This window comes from Homalodisca vitripennis, chromosome 4 (assembly GCF_021130785.1).
Source record: "Homalodisca vitripennis isolate AUS2020 chromosome 4, UT_GWSS_2.1, whole genome shotgun sequence".
NCBI lineage: Eukaryota > Metazoa > Arthropoda > Insecta > Hemiptera > Cicadellidae > Homalodisca > Homalodisca vitripennis.
Window position 1 is genome coordinate 134,868,131 of NC_060210.1, and position 22,990 is coordinate 134,891,120.

A 22,990-nucleotide genomic window follows, 5' to 3' on the forward strand; every position below is an offset into this window, starting at 1 on the left:
GGCCAGTGAATGCTTTAACGTTTGAGCTAATATTAGTAATAACAGGCGCAACATTTTCGTTGATCTTCCATTCTTCAAATACGCCATACAGTGAACTAAAATATTTATTCCTGTATGGCTTCAAAAAAGGTCACTCATCTTTAATACATAGTTCTGTTTTATATCATCATGGATATAATGGCAGTTCACTGAAATAATTTATTATCTTCTAGCATATGTAGACTTTTACGTGAATTGTGATATCAGGAAGTTGAGCAAATGCCTTATTTTAACAGTGATTTCGCTGATCGATTTTTTACACTTAAATTAAACTATCAGTTAAAAATCTTGCTAGAAGATACGTTGTACAGAGGTCACAGTTTTCGAAAATACTCTACGAACTCCTGATTTTCAACTAGGTACTAATAACGGTTGGAGATCTCCAATCATTTTAACTAAACTTCGGTCGATCGACTTACGTTCAGCATCAGTGAAAGTTCCTGGTTTAGTTAATGATTTTATTTCCCGAGATTTTTTCTTACTATTTCCACATTAAACGATTTCTTTTGTATATGCAATAGAACTTGATGATGCTACATAGTTGTTTTCTGTTCTCTTTTAGTGCATGGTCTATATAAAGGGTTATTGACATAATGCAATATTATTAAAGTTGATTTCCGGTTCCAACAAGGCATGTAGGTGGTTTCGTTTTATATGCATTTTCATATTGATAGCTAGTATTTTCTGGCATTTAAAGTCCTGTACAGATCTTGCAATCTATGAAATCTGTATCTAGTGTCTCAAAATGTCTCCATGCATTTGACCTTATGGGAGGTACCTATATTGCACAATGCACAAAGCATCTTAATCACACACAAGAACATCAGTTTATCTCAAATCGTTAAACTAATATATTGTAATGTGTACGTTAGTATAAATTTCCGCTAATAACTGAAAAACGTGTGAAACAAACAAAAACAATAGATTGCAGGTAGAAATAAGACAATATTGTAAGTAGTATGTTTGCTGGACTTGTTTCAACGAATTCAAAAGTGTATTTGAATATACCGTAGTCAATTATTGTATTCAATTTTGTTGATTTTTTTAAGAGAGGCCGATTCCCTTTTCATTCAATTCAATTCAATTCAATTAATAATTACTTTCTCGCCTTTTAAGCTGGAACTAGTAAAATTTCAAGGTAGTTTTATGAGGCGGTGTAGAGCTGAAGCAGAGACTGCTGTATTTTTTGTTGTTGCATATTAACGGTTGGCAATAATAGTAAGTGGATTGTGTTTGGAGGTTAGCTCTTTTTGTTTGTATTGACTTATTTATTTTTATACACTGCTGTAGTCATTGATGGTGTGAAGTGTATTCCACAACAAGCCTAACTTTAAAATTTTAACACACAATTTGAATTGTGTTAATATTTTATTTGGAATGGAGAATGGTCTCCACGCGCGGTGTGAAGTTAAAGTTTTCAGAAGGAGAAAAGGTTTTATGCTACGAGCCAGATCCTGCTAAAACTAAAGTTTTATATAATTCTAAGGTTCGTAAATTGCAATAGGAATTATTACATTTGAATTTTACTACGTCTAATCACTTTTTTTCTGCTGTACTATTTGCAGCTAAATATACCTGAACTAAAGTTTTTGGTATAAGGAAATTGTAGGAGCAACATAGTAAGCAAGCCCTAACTTGGTTTTAACTTAGGTATTAGAAGCCTATTTTGTAGTTGTCATTCTTGTTGACCCCTAGATCTGGCAGTCTGAAAATTATATAGCCTGTTGTCACTCGGCAAGCTATAGGTCATTTAAAAAAATTAATAAAAAAGTAGATATGATAACATAATCTTATACAGTAGGCCTGGGGAAAAATATCTTCGATATTTATATTTATAAAATATACAGGTAGGCTAGGCTGTATAATACAAAATATATCTTAGAACCTCGGCTTAACATTGGTAACATAGAAGCAATAATTAAATTTAGCAAATAGCCTAACATTTTGAAAGTTGAGTCCTGTGTAATGACAAAGTGTAACAAATCTTTAGTTTAACTACTTTATATTAGGCCTTGCCTATTTGTTATTTTTCAAATGGATATTACTACTAAAAAGTAAATTAAAAACAATGAGCATAAGTTAAGTTATGAAAAACCCAAAACTTAGTAGTTGAACAGGCTTCCAGTAATGCAGTGGCGTATTAGTGGTTTGTGTTAATGAATACTGATAGTGGTAGCAGTAAAACAAAATAAAAGTACAACATTTCTAGTTTGTTGTTTTTACAATTTAGAAATATTTTATTTCTTAGTGATAAAATGTTTCTCAATATTGCTGTTGGGCTTAGTCTTCTCCAGTATTATTTCAACAAAACCTGTGTTATAACTTATATATACAGAATTAGATGCTTATCAAAACGTGTTTTACAGTTAACCTACCTATAAAAAAATAAAATAATTAACCTTCAACCCATTGATATATCAGAAGTAATTGAATAACTCATTTAATGTATTTTACAGCATATTATAATCAAATGTTCACAATACCAGAATAAATGTTTTATTTTTCACACAAGATTATGTTTTGTTTACATCAATTACAGGAATAAAATGTAAATAAATAGTAATAACAAAACATAAAGTAGCCTAAATATTAAGCTAATACTAAAATAAACTTGAGAACTTCATGCAAACAGTAAAATGCCTATGCGATCATATAACCTCCTAGTTTTAAGGCATTAAATAATTTAGGACCTTAGTAATGAATTGAATTTTTATAAATGTGTAACTTCAATTTCTCTATTTTTAACTAATTTTAGTTTATATTGCTGGAGTTATATTTGGGAATTTAAAACAAATTGTTGTTAAGTTAATCAAAACAAAATTAATGCAATCATAAATCAATAAAGTAGGGTGTGTTACAACCATCTGCCATTGCTCTGATGGCGATGAATGAAAAACATTCCTCGAGACAGTACTGATCAGTAAAATATAAATTGCTAAAGGCTGATGAAAATGAAAAATATTACAAACTCACCTAACCATATTATTCTTTGTGGGCAGAGATCAATAAGCGGACCCAGATTTATATCACTTAGTATTATCATCGATAGCCTCCTTCATATATATATATATATATATATATATATATATATATATATATATATATATATATATATATACATATACATATACATATATGTATGTGTGTATTGAATAATAGAACTATCAACGTATCTAAAATACTAAATAAAAGTCATCAGCTTTGAAATTATAAAAGGATTAAGACTTTAAGCGGCCTACTACACTCGTTATTCGGTTGTTTTTATCAAATGGTTTCATTTTTTTTTATCGGAATGAATAATTTGATATTACAATTTATTTAATTTTACATGTGATTCAACTTATTAACTTAGTTACAATAATATTGTATCCAAACGATAAACAGCAAGAAGTAATTAATTGTTAAGAATATGAAGATGGCAATGAATTTGAGGGAATTGTGTAAGATATTTCTTGATGTATATGTGGGTAATCCATGGGGTAATCCTTTCCTCCATTTCACAGTTTTCCAAGCAGTTGCTCTGCTCACTGCTACCTGGGAAAGCTATAAATATTGTAACCGTTTTCTTATATATACATCTAGGCCATTGTTGGTTATGTAATTTTGTACTGTTATTTTTAAATTTATGTTATTAAACATTGTACTATATTATTCTTGTTGTTAGTGTATTATAATAATTAACCCTAGTAGCCAACTCGGCCATGCTACATTTCTTAGGTGGGCTCCGGTTTTGTGCATGTTGCCAAGACTATGTAAAAATAATGTAATTTACCACAAGTTTTAATGAGGAAAATATTAACAAATTCACAGTGGGGCATGATGCAATGTGTAAATCTAAAATTTGGAAAAATACAAATGGTTTTACTCACCTAAAAATGATGCCTGTGTACCCAAACAGTTTATTGAAAATGTCCAGAAACCTTATTGACTGGAACTGATTGCATTATTTTCTGGACTAATTTCAGACTAACTGGTTCTGGTTCTTGTCCAGTCCGTACTTAATACTCCAGTGGATTTTAAGCCCCTATCCCCAATGGCACCTGTTAATCAGTTTCTTTTAATATTGACTTTAAAAATACTTACCTCCCCTCTCCCCCAACAACTCTCATACAAAGTTCAAAAATGTCATCATAAGAACTGTCTGAATTTGAATTGAATTCTTCTACATCAGAAAACAAGTATTTAATTTCAACATCGTGTCCTCCACTACAGTCATAATCTACACTAAACACAACACACAATCAGTTCAAACCAACCAAGGTGGTGATCAAAGAACGGTTTGTGAGAAGAAAACAGTGGAACCAGCACTATCAAAATGGTAAACAACACAACCTTTCCCGTCTGTGACTGGGTTCACACTAAGGCAGTGAGTCAGAGAAGAATGGAAGGGGGGGACTGGATTCCCTTTCCAGCCAACCACAGTGCACATATAAAGTACAGAAAAATTAATAATAATCTGATTTTAATCTAATAGCCAAAATATTAATATCCAACAAACTTGGTAGCCTATTGGGTTCTAGGTGGATTATGAGTAACAATTTGATGTACCCATTTAAAATTTGTTTTATCATCTTCAAGATCAATCAATAACTTAATTTGCAAACATTAATTGTTATATTAACAATAAAGCTTGATTAATAACTTGAAATAATCGTAACAATCACTACTTACAAATTAAAATAAACATCTGTTTTTATTTTTATAATTTTTATTATAATTTAATTTTCCCTAATAAACATGTATACTTTAGTTACAGTGTTGATTATTAAGGTTCAATAATGTAACTATTAATGAAATCAATTATTTAAGGGCATCTCATAACCAACTTTATTTTTGAAATGTTTAAAATGGCAAGTTTAAAGGTTGTTTTATTGACTATAAGTGCTTATGGGATCTCTATAGAAAACACTCATAAATTTAATTTTATATATAGGTTTGTCATTATTTTCATTTCACCAATCAGTTGTCTAAATGTAAAAATGTTTAAATGTTGATAACAGTTTTATAAATTAATGTTTAACTTATATGTTTGTTACAGCATTCTGTAAAAGACAATGTTTTTAGAAATTTTTCTGTCTCTTTAAAATAGTGGTGTTGACAAAGACACAACAATTTTTTTTCAAATATAATTGTTTTTAGTTTGCATAATATTCTAGCTGGATTTATTGTCTCTTGTTTTCCAGGTTCTTAGTATTACTGTTGGCAAGGATGAAAGTGGGAAGAGACTTGTAGAATTCTTAATCCATTTCCAGGTACGTTATGCTGTTCTTTACTAGTTTTTCAAGTTTGTTTTCTGTTACAAATGTTCTTTATGTTTGGTAATAGTTTTTGCTATCAAACTTCAGGAAGTAGTTTTATTATTATCGTCAGTTTATTTCAATTCTAGTTAATAAAATTTAAATGACTGGTAGCAAAATTTATAAATATAGCCTATTTATTTATTCATATTTTGTTGTCCATATATTATTTATTCAGTTTGTAAACAATAGTTCAGAAGAAGCAAGTTCAGCTGATAGAGTTAGGGTTCGACATATGGTCAATCGAGAAATATATTATAAACATTTCCTATTATTAATAATTGATCATTGTTATAAGTAGTTTAGTAATAATAATCTTTATTCATGTTTAAAAAACTGTATGAATAATAACAAAGTATTGTTATTAAAGAAAAATGAACAATTTGGAAAAGGCTACACTGATTAATGTAAGTTGAAATTTAGATTAAAGTACCTGCTCTATTGTGCTATCAGTTTACCAATATTCATTTATATATTTTATATGTAACTGTATCCCATGTTTATGAATGTTTGTAATATATGCTATATAAATAAGCTACATAAAGTCAGACAGGAGGGGTGAAAGGCACAGGGATGAATGAATAACTTTCCAATGGTTCAATTTAGAAAAATGAATTTCTGTACATCAGTTTTAGGCGTAGCATATAACCCAACTTTTTTATTTTTCATCTTTTTTATGGATGGCCCGTAAGAGATTGATAGAAGATAGTAATAATGTCGTATATCACTCTAAAGAGTTAAGTGAAATGAGAAAAGTGGTATTCAAAAATACAATTTGGACAACTCTGTGTAATGTAGCGCCTATATAAATATTATAGTCTTATATCATGTTTATTTATAGAAAACCATCAGATAAAATTAAATCTTACAAAAGGAGCTACAAAATTATGTACCATTTTAGTGGGAGTCCCAAAAGGTAGGTTTACACAATATTTAAAAAGGAAGGAATGAAAGTAAAAAAAATAATTTTTAAAGGGGCTTTGTTTGTTTCACACTGTTTACAAAGATTTTTATCTTAAATTATTTTTTTTTTATAAACCTAAATTCTAGATGGTAATATTTAGTACTCTAATTTAAATATTTTATTTGGTCTTCCTTTTATACAGAGTTTTTCAAATTTCACTTTAAACACATGTATAACATAAAATGTAGAAACTGTATGACATATGACATAACTTAACTGTATTAAAGGAAACAAGAATTTTCTAACGTTGGCCATCTTATAGTGAAACAAGAAATCAGTAAGACAGCAACAGTGTTATACTTTTAGGTATTTTCCAATATTGGTCCCTTGCAAAATATAACTTTATTATTGGCCCATCTCTCTCCAGAAATCGTTTCCTTTTGCTTCTTTTTATTTATGAGTGAAAACAGACAAATATATTTTTCTTTTATTAAACAACTTTTGTGTGATTCTATTATTTTTATATTCTTTACATTTGCTCATTGCGTGTCTAGGCAATGAGTCGATAAAGAATAATGTTCAATATAATAATGTGGCCCTTTCACAAATGTAAATGTTGTGTTGAAGTAGATAGAAATCAAACATGAATTTATAAAAGGAGTACCTATTTGTTTTCTACTTTATGTTAAGATGTTTTTAGAAGTAAAAACAAACCTTTAAACACTTTTATAAAGCAGTACCCCAGGGCTTGATTATTAAACTTTTGTTATTTTAGAAAAATAGCATAAAACACATTAGTGTTGTATAAGTAGAAGTTTGTTAGACTATTTGCATTAAAAGCATGAGTGACCTTAACATTTTATGTTTAGAATTCTTTATTTAGCATTTATTTTGTATTTTAGGGCTGGAACTCAACTTGGGACAGATTTGTTACAGAAGAATATGTTTTAAAAGACACAGAAGAAAACCGACAACTACAAAGAGAACTTGCAGAAAAAGCCCAGCTAACAGCGTAAGTTTCAATGGACAATCAAGGATAATCATACTCTAATTTGAACTCTCTTTGTACAAACCGCATATGGACCGTCGTGGTCACATACCACACAACTAGTAACATCAGAGCTATTAAGCTTTGAAAGGATAATAGGTTTTTGGACATTTGCCATTGTTAATTTTATGAAAATAGTACATTTTTTGTAATCTATTCTTTAGGCTTAAGGTTAATCATACACAAAGATAAAAAGTAATAATATTTGGTGATAAACTCACTCTGGTCATGATTAAAACAGAACTTGATGCGTGTCAAAATATTTCAAGCATGTACCTGAGAGTGTAGAGTGATAAAATCTAGTACGAACAATGTAACTGCATAGAACAAGCACACTGAACACCACATACCACACAGACCAGAAAAGCTGAAAGACTGATGATAGATCAATATGGGTACTTCTTGTAATACAACATGTCATTTGGAACAAAAAGGGGAACAGAAGGCTTCGAAAGGAGGTTGGTGGGGAAGAGGTAAATATATTGTGAAGGGGAAACAGATTAGAAGAAGAGAATAAATTCTAATCCTCAAGACGTAATGTTCTATTCTCGTAGCATTAAAAATGGCAAATGTCCAAAAACCTATTATCCTTTCAGATTATAGGACAGTATAATATGTGTATGTTAATAATTTTATCCAGTAAGTATTGTTTGTATACAGGGTGACAATTAAGTCTGGAACCTCTTTTTTAATTTTTGAACCACAATAGAAAGAAATACCAAAGTTCACACGTGCTTACTGGTGATAGTAACGCACATATCTGCCCAATTACCGACCGAATAATCCCTTTGGGGGACGGTCCACAAGGAGTCACACAAAATTCTTAAATAGCAGCATAGGTCAAGTTTGGTATCAAATTAAAGGTCTTACTTAGCAGAGTATAATGCCGCAAACCGGACTTCAAAAGGTGGATTCATTCAGTAGTTACAGCTATTTGAATTTTAAAACAATTGAACAATGTAAATTATTAAGTATTACAAGTAAACACCAATTTTTAAGTACCTGTGATCAAAGTAAGTGTTCAAAATGTTCCCCTCCCATCGTCTGGCAATGTCCTAGGCGGTTGTAAAAGCCATCTACTGCATTTTGAAGGTAGTCACGAGGAATATCTTGAGCTTCTTGGACTATGAGATTTCTTAGGTGCGCCAAATCTCGAGGCTTAGTACGATAAATTTTATCTTTGAGGTATCCCCTTAATTGTCACCCTGTATAATCAAAGTTGCAATTCTCAAAGCATTTTTCCATCCCTTTTAGCACATTTAACTTTTGTTTTAGTAGTGATATGTCTTTAGATCAGGGCTCAAGGTGGTTTTTAGCACTCTCAGAATTCTGAAATAAATATTAGATACTTATATGATTAATGAGATACTTATCTGGTTGTATTCATATATTCTGAGTACTGCCTGTACACAACTAATCTACATGCTACTTGTAAAGAATTTCATTCTGAGATGGTTTAACACCCAGGTAACTTTTTATATTAACAGATAACCATGGCAAATATAAAAAGAAATAGAACTTTATCCTCAATCATTAAAACAAAGTACAGTGATTGCAATAATTTTTGTTGGTAATTATTCACTGTTAAACTACCTTATGTTAATTATGCTGTGTGCTTCAGTGGTGGGAACCTTTACAAGAGAGAGCGCAAGAAGCGGAGACGCAAGCTGTCGGAGCGGATCTCGGAGAGCCTGGAGGCGAAGCGGGTGTGCGACTCACCAAGCACCGAGCCCGAGCCAGCCCCAGACCTGGGTGAGTTATCGGACCAGTCGACATCAGGTGCAGACGACGACGTGGTGCCCATCCATCTCAGTGACGCCATCAAGCGACACTTGGAGCTCGACTACCGATTGGTTACACAGGAGAACAAGGTAAGTCCCACCGTGGCCTTAAGTCTTCTCTTGTCCGAAAAATTTTTTTAATGTCAAAATAGTATTTAAAACCATACTGTTTCAGAACCCATACTTAAATAGTGTATTTATTCATTCAGGTATTGTTTTATTTGCACAAAACATTATATCTGCTGCCCAAGAGTGTAAAAGCATTTTCAGTTATTTATAGTACCAGCAGTTGATTCGTGACTACTGACTTGATGAATGAAAATTTTCCACCAGTAGCCAAACTCACTTTTCTTGAAATAAGCAGAAAATGACCATAGGTCAGAGTAGAAAATAGTCAACAGATTAGACCATAAATAAAATTAGTAAGTTATTCCTATGCCAAGTTGAATTTCTATTCCCAAAAAGTTTCTACAAGCTAAACTTTATGGATATCAAAAGTGTAATGTATAAGAGCATATGCATTAACACATTCACTGCTGAGACCTCCCATCGGAGGCATGACGAGCTCCCCTCGGGTGAGTCTGCCTCCGATCGGAGGCATTCGGAATCGACATACATCAGTCAGTACAAGCTAAGCGTTTGAGTTGTGCGGTTGAATTTTTACTACGGTGTTGTTTACAACCTCGTACTGATTTATTTTGTCTGGTTGAGATAACTGATGATATTTAGTGTATATAAACAGTGTATTAGTATCTTACTGTTTATTTTATTTATAATCATGGAACGCTTGGAACGAAGTAGTGAAATAGACAGAATTCTATTAGATAGTGCCAATATTGCCTATTCGAGTGAGTCAGAAGCTTCGGACATCAACGACGAACATCGCCACTATGATAGTGACTTTGACGAGGCACAGCAATACGCGGCATCTGAAATTTATGGCAATCCGAACAATTTTGATGATCCCAACAATGTTGACGATCCCGATGATGAAATCTACAACCCACAGTGGCATCACAGAACTGCAGATCTGAGACACATCCCATTTACAAAGGGCAATAAAATTCTTGTGCCATTGCCTGGGGATAACACACCTTTTGGTTGGTGGAATTATTTGTTAGATGATGACTTTTTACAAGTAATTGTGACAAAACAAATGCATATCCTTGAGAAGTATTTTTTCGCCCAATTTAGGACCTAAGTCTAGAATAAACAAATGGGCAGACCTTACTCTTGCAGAACTAAAAACATTCATAGGCCTAATTTTCCAAATGGGTACTGTCAGAGTGAGTCGAATCAATGACTACTGGAAGACTGATAAAATGTTCAATTTCACTTATGTTAGAGAACAAATGTCTAGAGAAATATTTATATTGATTTTTAGATGTCTTCACTTTTCAGACAATCAATTAATTACTTCCAACAGTAAAATGAAAGACGTTTATTACCCTGGCTGTGAGTTTTCGCTAACCCTGTTTTGTTCTTGTTTCGTTTTTGTCATGGCAAGTTTAACCCTTTTAATGCCGACGTGCGCCGCGAGCGCACGTCATTAGGTTTTACGAAAAATGCCGACGTGCGCTGGGGGCGCTCGTCCGGTTTTTGTTATATTGTAGTTTTAATTATTGACTAAATGCCACTAAACTTTGCATACTGAATCTAGACACTACTATTAATACAAACTCAACATGTGATGACGTTTTCAACCTCATTTTCGTCCAATCATTCAGTGAGCGTCTGGTTTCTGTGGTAATACGTTGTTGCTAGGTTATGTTTTAATGGGAATTATTTGTGCTTTTCTTTTGTTTATTTCAGTTTGCTTATATTATTATTAGTTTTGTGATTATTGTAAATAGATTTGACCATAAGTAAAAGAGGGGGATTCATACTTTGTGCTTCGGCAAACACAAGTGTTAAAAAATTTTAAATTATGTACCCTATATTGTAAATAATTAATTTTAATTTTATGTAAACTACTTTCTTTATTATTTCAACAAACAATTTTATACATTGGGTTAAACAACACGTGTAAATAAAGTGATTTTGAATGACCAAAATATGTCTTACTGAATTTTACTGTAAAAATGTGGACTTTACAAGGTTTTCAATAAAATGCTGTAGCTTCACTATTTTTCAAGGAAAGTTCTTCAAATTTGGTGTGTGTGTTAACAATTAAATATAGTACAATTGCCAGTAACTACTTTTTAGTTAAGGCTAATAATAAAGGTACCTTTATATGTTCAAACTAATTTTTTTTTAAGTTTTTGTTTTTTTATTTTTTGTTTTTTACAAATATAAATTATATAAATTTGTAAAAATTTTAATACTCATTTGTTTCAAACACTTCACATTATGACATAAAAAACAACCTCAATGGATAATTTCCTTCAATAAATAAAAAAGTTATACATTTTTAAAAAATAGTTGTCAAATTATGGAAAAAGGGCCTGGCATTCTTCGCATGTACTTTTTGAAAACAGGTTGGCATTTTTCGAATGGTCACTGAAAAAATGTCTGGCATTAAAAGGGTTAAGTGAACAACGTGCAGCTGTGAAATTTTGTTTTTTACTTGGTAAAAATGCTGCAGAAACTATTTTAATGTTGAATACAGCTTACAAAGATGATGCTATGGGGAAATCTCAGGTCTACGAGTGGTTCGCTCGATTTAAAAATGGCGACATGTCGATTGAAGACAAACCTCGTTCTGGACGTCTATCAACCTCTCGAACGGACGAAAATGTTGAGAAAATTCGTGAACTTGTGCTCACCAACCGTCGACAGACAATTGAGGAACTATCAGAGAGTAGTGGGTTAACTTGGAGCTCGGTTCAGCGAATTTTAACAGGAGATTTAGGACTAAAAAGGGTTGCTGCCAAATTTGTTCCTCGACTTCTGACTAACCATCAAAAGGCACATCGAGTTGAAACTTGCCGCCTTCTGAAAGAACATCTCGAAAATGATCCCGATTTTCTGGAAAAGGTAATTACTGGTGATGAGTCATGGTGCTATGGTTATGACCCAGAAATGAAGCAACAGTCAAGCCAATGGAAGTCGCCATCTTCACCTCGTCCAAAAAAATGTCGGCAAGTCAAATCAAACATCAAAACCATGTTGATTTGCTTTTTTGATGCTAAAGGCATTGTTCATTCTGAGTTTGTTCCTCCAGGTCAGACTGTCAACCAAACATTTTATTTGGAGATTTTAAGAAGATTGCGCAACAGTGTTCGCCAGAAAAGACCCGATTTGTGGCAGACTGGAGACTGGTTCTTCCACCATGACAACGCACCGGCACACACAGCCATCTCAGTTAGGCAGTTTTTAGCCAAAAACGGCATGGTTCCGCTGCCCCACGCACCTTACTCGCCTGACCTCGCTCCATGCGACTTTTTTTTATTTCCACACATGAAAAGAGGCTTGAAAGGTCAACGATTTGACAGCGTTGAAGAGGTTAAGAAAAAAATGAAGCTCGAGCTTGCAGCCATTTCTAAAGATGACTACAAAAAATGTTTTGATCAATGGAAATACCGTTGGGACAAGTGTATTAGTTGTAATGGAGATTATTTTGAAGAAGATAAGGTCGTATTGTAAAAAATTTGATAATATATAATTTTTATAAAATAATTCCGGTTTTTTTTTGGGTACCCCCTTGTATGCATAGCAAATTAGTTAGTAGGACATATTTTATATATGGATAATTACTATAATAGCTTTCCTCGGGCATCTAAGCTTCTTGCGGAAGAAACCATTGCACAGGGACCTTGGTATCAAACCGAAAATATCTCCCACCAGAAGTAGTAGGGGCTAGGCTACGGAAGGGAGAAAAATAGAGCATTATGCTGAAGGAGTAATGGTAGGTGAGTGGCGTGATAAACGCAATGTACTATACATTTCTACTAGATTTTAAAATGATTGGGCAGTGTCAAACAACAGATTTGGCCAACCACGTCAAAAGCCATTACCCATCGTACACTACAATGCTCACATGAAAGGAGTTGACAGAAACGACCAAATGATGAGCTACTACCCATGTGAGCATAAAACGTTGCGATGGTATAAGAAGATTTTTATTAATTTTTTACAGATGCTAATGATAAACAGCTTCAAATTGTATCTCATAGCAAATCCAAGAAAAAAACTGACATATACCTTGAGAATTGCTGTCATTGAAAAAATGTCGACGACAAATATTGCCACACCACCACCTCGTCCCCGGCAATCATTAACTGTCAGACAATTTTTGTATAAGTCAGACAAAAGGGACACGAAAGGTGATAGATTTCTGAGAAAGAGGTGTAGGCAATGTGCGAAAGAAAAGAAAAAACTATGACAGTGCTTATCTGTTCGCAGTGTCCAGGGGAGCCAGGACTATGTGCCTTGGCTTGCTGTGATAAGTGGCACTCCCCTTAATGAATGATTCAATTCAGGAAAATGTATATATGTATATTGTTTTTTTATATAATTTTGTAACAGTAACTTTATTGTAATGGAATAAAACAATAGTGACTTCTGGTGAGTTTGATGCGTTATATGCAGTTGCCTCCTAGGAGGCATATGGGAAAAGTTGTGATGTGCGGACACCTCCGATTGGAGGCAAAAACTTTGACATCCCTTTCACCGCCATTTTTTACTAAAATATGACTTCCATGCTGTTTTCGGATTCTCCAGACAACTAGGTATAATAATATTTATAAAAATATTTTAGCAATATGTATGAGTTTTACGTTATTTTTCAGCAGTGAATGTGTTAAACCTGATATACAGTATTATTATTGCATTTATAGTGTAAATTTTAAAAATAAATCTCAAATACTAATATTAAAAATTAATTTTCAAATTCACTTGTAAAGTATGTAGCCAATTCTACCATTTTTGACATTTTTCTCTGTTTTATGGTATCTTGTTTAGTTTTTAGAGAACCCAATTTCATGATCTTGATAACATAATATCTTTAACTTAATATATATATATATATTTTCATTTTCTGTGTTGATGTTTTATGTTTTTATTTTGTTCTTATAGCCCTATTTATGTTTATGATTTGTAATTTCCCGAAGACGGCTTAAGCCGAAATATAGAAAATGTTTAGTTTAAACAATTGAAGATTTCTTATTGGAGATTAATATATATCCACCTTTATTTTATTTATATTAATTTACCATTTTAAAAATATTCATAGTTCTCTAAATGTCTAATTCTGGTATAGCAAAATAATAATCTGAACAGTTTTATAACCCAAATAACCCATGACAAAATCAATAAAATTAATCCCAAATTTGTAAAAGCTTGCCTACAGAATTTTTTTGGACAGAATATAATTCACAACTTTATTGTAACTGTTGCAGCTCTCAAAATTGCCGTGTACTCCAAATGTGGTCACCATTCTGGAGAATTTCTTCAGGCATTGGGCTATGAAGCAACTGAACCTCTCAGACAAAAGCAACCTTAGCAATAACTCTGATAAAACTAAAGATTTTGACACCATCTTCAGAAAGTAAGATTTTAGTATTCATTTTATTTAACTCAGTAATAGTAGCACTTCTCATTGTAACCATGAACAATAATTTCCTACTTTCAGTATAATATTATATTTACGAGGGTCGTCCACAAAGTAACCTCCGTTTTGAAATAGAAAATAAACCAGTTGAGATACAAAAAGTTTATTATATAAATGTTAAAACTACAGCTTTTCTACATATTCACCATACAAATTCAAGCACTTATCATATCTTTTAACAGTTTTTGAAATTCCGTCTTTAAAAAAATCTGCCGCCTGCGAACGTAGCCAACCTGTCACAGCGTTTTGAAGCTCTTCATCACTCGCAAACCTCTGAGATGCAAGCCACCGCTTCATGTACGGGAAAAGATGGAAATCACTGGGAGCCAAGTCTGGGCTGTACGGGGGGTTGGTCAAAAACGTCCCATTTGAACTTTTCCAAAAGTTCTGTTGTTCTTTGAGCTGTATGAGGGCGGGCGTTGTCATAGCCCAGTCAATCTAGGTTTTTACCCGGAAATTGCGAGGTATAAAGCTAATTTTTTGCACAGATGTCCGTTATGGTATACCAAATCACATCCTAAAAGTCCCCGCCCGTCCCCCGTGTGCGTCACCCCGTTTTAACGAAATAAAGGGGGGAGGGGGGCGCGGCTTACTTAAACGCACATTACTCGAGAACAAAAGCAGATGGAGGAAAAATAACAACTGTGTTTAATTCAGAAAAATATATAAGCTACAAAATATTATGATGATTTTCTTTTAATCAGTTTTAGTTAGTGCATGAAAAATTGTTAACCAACAAAAAAATGTTGATTTACTCTTCATTGTTAAGGTTTTAATACTGAAGTTTTTTTCTCCTATATTTTTATTTTATCAATGGTTTTCCGTCAACACTACACTTTATTTTCTTTCCTTAAATTGTATATTTCAGTTGGGAAATTAAACTGGTATATGAATAAACTCCAGTTGAAGTATGTAGAATGAACGTGGTCAATGGTCTAAAAAGTATAACATTAGCATGGTATTAACCTCTTCATGCATGACGATGTCATTTCACACCACTAAATAAATAAATATATATAAAATGTATAAGATGTACTCCAAACTGTCTCTATCTCATATAGTTCACTCAAGGGTTCATAGGTACTAGCAAAAGCCACCCTACAGCACATTGGAAGCAATAGTTCATTTTCCATCCATTTTTATTCAGTCCAGCATGTTGTTATTAGTGAGAGGTTATTTTGGCAGTTTCATAATTTTTTTCCTGATTAATGAGGAATTTTGGTCAGTTTAAGAAAAATTATGTTCTGTTTTTAGGTATTATATACTAACATATTTACTAAATATATTTTTGAAATTGCTAATATAATAAAAATTAGCCACAAATTATTGATGAGTGGCAAATGACGCCACCATGCAATAAGTGAAACTATCCCGATGCCCATTACTGATTGGTATAGTTTCACTTATTTTATTTTTTCTTCTTCGTAGGTGGAAGAAAACATGGATACTACTGTCTTGGATGATAGTGATATATTGCCGAATACTTGGAATTACATAGTGAGAATATTATTCCATCTGGGTCAGAGGATGAGGAGTGTAGTTTCTCAGGTGATGAACTATTTGAAGTTGATGTTGCCCAACAGAATATTTCAGAAGGTATTGAAATACCAGAAAATCTTCCTGAAATTTTCACAGATTTTCAAAATTTTCAGTCAATACAGGAAAACCCAAGAAGTTATAACGATCACTCGGCCTCATGCTATATCTGAGTACACCTTCATGGGAGGAGAGTTGACATGGCGGACAGAATGATAGCACATTACCCTCATGGCATCAAGTCTAAGAAGTGGTACCTTAGAGTATTTGTTTCACATCTTAAATGTGTCCCTAGTGAATGCTTGGTTGTGCTACACGGAAATCGGTTGATGGAAAAATGGACTTGTTGCCTTTCAAATCATCTGTAGTGTAGCCCCTTACCCTCATTGCGAAAGGGTTATGTGACACGAAGAAGAGAGGAAGGCCCTCATCAATGTCTCCTAACAACACTCCAACTCTTAAAAAAAGTAACCAGTAAGCATAATTCCGGAACTGAGATACGACAAAGTTGACCACTGGCCATCGAAAGTCGAAAACGCCAGGGAGCAGCGATGCCGTTTTGAACACTGGCAAGAAAAAAAAAAACCAGATTCCAGTGTAAAACATTTGTGGTTTACATGTATGTCCACACTTTATGGAAGCTTTCCATAGTAAATAGGATGTTCTTATATGGATATTTCAATAAATAAATTGATTTTAGTTTTGAAATTTATTTTTTTTTTAAATAAACATTTTTTTTATTTTACAAAATGTGACAATATTTAATGTTAAGAGATTAAATACATTTTTGTACATTTATAACTTAAACATAGTACTTATTTAATGCACATGTACCAGAAAATAAAACAATTTATAAAAAAAGGTAACATTAATTCTTTTATTTCCTTATTGCATGGTGGTGTCATATGACGTCAGGTCCGCCATTTTTTAACTAAGACGCAAAAAAAATTTGAAAAAATTATTTTTGTTATTACACAAGCCTATTTAACAAGAAAAACAAGTAAACAAATTTTTATTTTTATTATTTAATAATTCATGCATGAAGAGGTTAAATAAATAATGTACAGAATACAGTAAAATTTAATGGTTTAACAATTACATTTTTAAGTACAATCATAAAATATTATTAATTTAAAATAATATTTGTACAAATCATATTAACTATATTCAATATGATACCCAATTTTAATTTATTTTAATGATTTTTAAAATGTACAACCGTTATGTCAAAAAGCAATTGTATTGAACAGTGTGTTGTATCCACTATCTTGTTTAAAACTGACCTTTAGTTACTATCAACGTCCTCTTCCTCTAAATCAATTGTCTGCAGTGTGTTGTTGCAGTCTCTGCCTTGACAATGAGCACACATTGCCGAACAAGCTAATCCTGACCTTATGCAATCACACGATCGAGCACACTCTTTCTTACAATCACATGTAATGAAATTCAAGAGTTTATCAGGTGCCGGTGGCAAAGTCATAGATTGTGGTACCGTCTTTTTCAAGCCAACCCCATGAACATGGATCCAGATCCTTCCCCAAGCCATTTCTGCACTTTGATAGTAAACCCGCAAGGTATGTAAGCGTGCGGCATACTGAAGTGGGTGGTAAAACAGACAAATCAAAGCTTGAAGTAATCTTCTGTCTAGCTATCAGTTTATTGAACATAAAGTACCTTAGTTCATTTAATGTTTTGCACTTTGTATCTCCGTATATCGCAAGAAAGTATTGTTCTCCACATGATGTTAACATGTCAGGCTCAGCAGTTGGATCTTTGAAAAGGTTTGACATTTTTTGAAGTTCCGCACTTTTTTCCAACACTTTCCATGGCACTTTCTTCCCTTTTCTAAACGTGGCGGATGTTGTATCGCATCCAGAAAATGCGTGTGCAAACAGTATACAGTCTTTCATATTGCCTAAGTTACTACTAATTTCAGCTACTGGGTAAACTTTGTAGGAACCTTTACTGCCTTCTGGTTTTGATGAAGAATAATGTATCAGAAACTTTTAACTCCATGCACAAGAAGTGCTAGAAGATCAGTGTCTGTACCAACCACAGCTGTTTTCATACCTTTAGAACACTGCTGAAGAGCTGTTGAAGCAATAAAAAAAGGTCAGCATCTGCTACAGCTTGTACAACTGAAAAGCCAGCTCGATCAAAATGTGATTTCAGTTCACTTATAAGTCGGCTTTTATTTGCAGCGTTACCAAGAAATTCAGCCTGAGTCACTGATGCTGTCATGTTTAAGTCGAAATGTATTGTTCTTGATTGAATTCGACATGCTCTTCTATCTTGCTCTTGGTTCTTTGTGGTCGCTGGTCCCTCATAGCCATCAAAAACTACGGTTACACTTGAACCGTAATGGATGCGAATAAATTCAACATATCCTGAAATAATTTGTTCATATGTGGCAGGCTTAGGCCAAACAGCATGATAAAGCAAATGTCCTCCGTCCAATACATTAAACACAGTCTTGAGGCCAACTATGAAGGGTAGGTGTGCTCATTTCTATAACATCACAAAGTGCTGACTTAGCTGTTTTTTCTCATCGCTGCTCCGTTAAAGAGAGAAGGTGGCCTCGGAGCCAATTCAAAGGCCAGTAATCTTCATAGTCAGATGGGAATTTTAAAATACACGATATTCTAAGATATTCTAAGTCTATTCAAAATATCAACCAAAAGCCTTGAACCATAATGGTTATGAACATACTTGCTCAAAACCTATCAAAAGTGGTGATAAGAAAGAGCGTGGCCTGCATGCACTTATAATAGCATGGCCTATCGCAGCTTTTTTTAGTTCAGTATTTTCTTCATTGGTGCCCTTATGCTTAACTACAGTATTAAGAAATACTTGAAGGGACTTGGGTATTAAAGACATTAGAGTTTGTGAATCCACGCAATCAGGGTGCAATGTAGAATACTCACCAAGATTGTAAAACGCAGCCGCGAATGTCCTGATCTAATTACTTCAGCAGCAGCAGAAATTATCCTCAGTTGCTCCTTCTTCGGGATTGGATTTTTGTTGGATGTGTTGCCATTCGGAAGCTGATTATTGTACTGCGCCCAGGTATGTTCAGTAATAATTATATCGGAGCCATAATGGTCAATAAGTTTGTTCTTTAGATGTTTAGTAGTATATCCATCTTTTTCCATCCAAAAAGGTGTCCATGATATCTGAAAGTTGTCCTAAACTGTACTTGCATTCGTCGTTTTCATTTAACCTATTACACAACTTTAAAAAGGCATCATGTTTGTAATCATTATCATCGGACTTCGTATTTTTTTTTTTAACTTAAAACACTGAGTTAAACAGTTTCCATGGTAAATGGCTTCAGCAGCAACTAGATCACCGGGCTGCACGGTCACGTGTCTCTGCCCCAATCATCACCACGAATGCAAGCAATGTTGAGAATTCTAGTCTGCACTGTCAATGTTTCAACGTGATGAGCTGAATTCCTATACTTTAAAGCCCGCTTTTTTATTGCTTGGAAATCTATATGCTTAGCACAGAATAAACAATGAGTTTTTAATATCGAAACCTTCTACTTCTGTAGATCTTGTTCTATACGAGGTTGACGGTTCACTTGAAACTTCACTTCCAACATTTTTAGATATATACTTCTTAATGCTTGTAGGTCTGGTATAATTCTTTCGGCAAACATCATGAACTTTCAGGTCTGTAACTGTACTAAAACTTGTCATGTAAGCCATCTCCGCGTTTTTTCACTTGCACTTTTTAGTCCTTTCTACACCTTTCTCAGTTACGCTAACAATGTTCAGTGTGTTTTTAGAATCACAACCAGCACCAAAGCCATGGGCACACAAAAAAACAATCTATTTCCATATTTAATGCAAAAAAATACAACCAATCTGAAAGTACACTAACATCACTTCAAAAGACACGCACGCACAAAACGTGAAATATTAACAAAAAACGCACGCACTGGGTGTAAACAGAACGGGGCACTCCGCCTCAACTACAGTGCAGTTGTAAACATGTTCAAGAACGCATGCGCGACACGCCGTTCACGTTGAATCCTGTCAGCGATGACTGTGCCGGCGCGGCGGGCGTCCGGCTTCGCTATTAAGTAAAAACACTCACGATTGTCTATAAGTTGTGTATACTTTATTAACATATAATAGAGCTTTTACAACTTTGTTACATCAAGAAATAACACTAGAATATAGCATTATAACACAATTCTAGCTAAAAAGAAAGTAAAACAATAAATAAATTAATTATTAATGCTTAACGGTTACAGTTATCACATGACCTTTATTAATGGCCACATTTTACTGAATCTAAATCAGTTTTTTATATTTCTGTATATCTTACCGTTCTAAAGCAGTAAGCGTTTAAGTAATATTCGCCCCTCCTCCCCCCTATTTTCGTTATACCGGGAAGAAGCACACAGGGGACGGTAGGGGACTTTTAGTATATGGTCAAGGATATCATAAAGAACATCTGTGCCAAAAATTCAGCTTTATACCTCGCATTTCCGGGTTTGCATGATTTTTTACCTAGATTGACTGGGCTAAAAACACCAGATGTCAGAAGACCACGACGCTTGTTTTGAATCACTCGTCATAGCCGTTTTAAGGTTTCACAGTAAGCTGCAGCTGTAATGGTCGTACCGCGCTCCATAAATTCAACGAGCAAGATGCCTTTAGCATCCCAAAAAACTGTAGCCATAAATTTTCTCGCTGAAAAAGATTGGCGAGCTTTCTTTGGCATGCTTGGCGAAGCGGTATGACTCCATTGCATTGACTGTTGTTTTGTTTCGGCATTCACATAGACTACCCAAGTCTCATTTCCTGTAACGATCCTGTTCAAAAATTTTTTTCCTTCAACGTCATACCGAGTAAGAAAGTTTATGGCAGAACCCATTCTTTTCATTTTGTGATCATCGGTGAGCACTTTTGGAATCCAACGAGCACAAAACTTGTGATAGCCTAGTTTTTCTGTCACTATCTCATGTACAAGACTTCGAGAAATTTCAGGAAAATGAACTGAAAGTTCCGAGATTGTGAAGCGACGGTTCTCGCGAATTTTCTCATCCACTTTGTTCACCAAGTCATCACTGGCGAGAGATGGCCTACCACTCCGGTCTTCATCGTGAACGTTCCTTCTTCCATTTAAAAAAAAACGAACCCATTGATGGACTACACCTTCGCTCATTATGTTTTGGCCATACACCGCACTCAATTCACGATGAATTTCAGCTGCTGTGTAACTTTTCGACCACAGAAATCTTATTACACCACCCACTTCACACTTGGCGGGATTTTCTATCAGGGCGCTCATGTTTTTACTTTGTAACAAAAGAACGCGTGATCGCACAATGCTCTCCCTTGCTTAGCTAGAAGCGTACTGAACGGCTGCGCACACCGATGTGAAAATGGCGGTGCTACCCCCACTACTTATCGCGCCACGCCCAAACTTCTGTTACTTTATGGTGGATAAATTATCAGTGAAGATATTTTTCTTTAAAATAGAATATGTATTAAAACATTTAACTTTTTAAATCGTTTTCATAAAAATTTGCAGTGCACCTTTATAAATTTAAGTCTTGGAAGACTTATGTACACGTATTAATAAATCTGTGTATGTGGAGTTATATGTAACCATATCTTTATTTGTTAACCCTAGACTTGACAATCGACATTATAATGTCGATCTGGTTCGATTTATGGGTAGCAATCAACATAATGTTGATCTGTTACGCTTGTGTTTTGGCAGTTCATATAGTACATAAATCAAAACTACTAACACTGTTTATGTACTATTTAAATCAGAAAGATTTGCTTATGTAAATGGTGAAATTTGTGTTGCTGTTTTGGCAACAATGATATCATAAAACTTGCCAGAAAGATCGTCTTCATCTAGCCATTTTGAAAATTAGTGATATATCATGGGTTTTCGTTTATTATGGTGGTTTATAGCTTGTTAAAGCTTTGTTATAGGATATGCTAAATTTTGGAAATATTTAGTGTAAAAATGATATTTTTTGTTAATTTTTGAAAATAATCATGTCCATAGAAACAAATTAGGTACGTCCAACCACTTTTCAAAAATAATAAAAATTTGATATTGGTTATTAATTCATTTATTGTTTTGTAGTTCATGTAATTCTCTGTACTTTTGTATATTTTAGAAACATTTAGTGTAAGAATGATATTTTTTAATTTTTGGAAATAATTGTACCCATAATAACAAATTTAGCCTTTTGTGTACTATTTATGATTTTTACAATATGTATAACTTTTCTTAAAGAGTAAATATTTGCTCCATTCCAAAAATTGATGTGTGTTTTCACAGAATGGAAAATCCAATTTCAAATGCGCATTGATACTGGAGGGGATTACTTGTAAAATGCCTTTATGAGCACTCGTCATTTGGAAGCATGAAATCTCTGTATGTGTCTCAAAACTTTTAGAGTGACCCTCATACAAAGTAGGAGTAAATTATTCACTGAAGCAAAATTACAAGTTTAGAGCTCATTTCATTTTCGAGATTTCCTGTGGACAAATAGACAAGCAGACAATTATAAAGAAAAGAAATTTTTACATCTCCATGGGAGACAAAACAAAATTGTGCAGCCTACAAGTGATAAGCTTCACCGATACTCAGCCAAATTCCATGTTTGGAAATACACCATCACAGAATTCAAACTTGTCTATGTAGAAATGAAGTTCATGCAAAATATGAAATACCTTTAAGATGAAATATTTCTTGAGATATCTTGCCACGTCATACATTCACATTTTTGTTCATTAAGGTGGGTTTCATTTCAGTGTTTAAACAATAAAAGTATACACACTTTTCTTTTATACT

The 22,990-nt window shown here is 33.5% G+C and overlaps 1 protein-coding gene across 1 annotated transcript in view; it reads left to right on the forward strand.

Annotated features, from left to right (window-relative positions):
• Positions 1-1,281: 1,281 nt before the first annotated feature.
• The window catches only part of LOC124360222 (male-specific lethal 3 homolog), a 29,615-nt gene continuing 7,906 nt past the window's right edge, over positions 1,282-22,990 (forward strand). Inside the window, exons 1-5 of the mRNA XM_046813641.1 lie at positions 1,282-1,525; positions 5,223-5,291; positions 7,143-7,252; positions 8,910-9,159; positions 14,409-14,557. Coding sequence (XP_046669597.1) covers positions 1,424-1,525; positions 5,223-5,291; positions 7,143-7,252; positions 8,910-9,159; positions 14,409-14,557 — 680 coding nt within the window. The 5' untranslated portion in view covers positions 1,282-1,423. The remainder of the gene's footprint in view (positions 1,526-5,222; positions 5,292-7,142; positions 7,253-8,909; positions 9,160-14,408; positions 14,558-22,990) is intronic.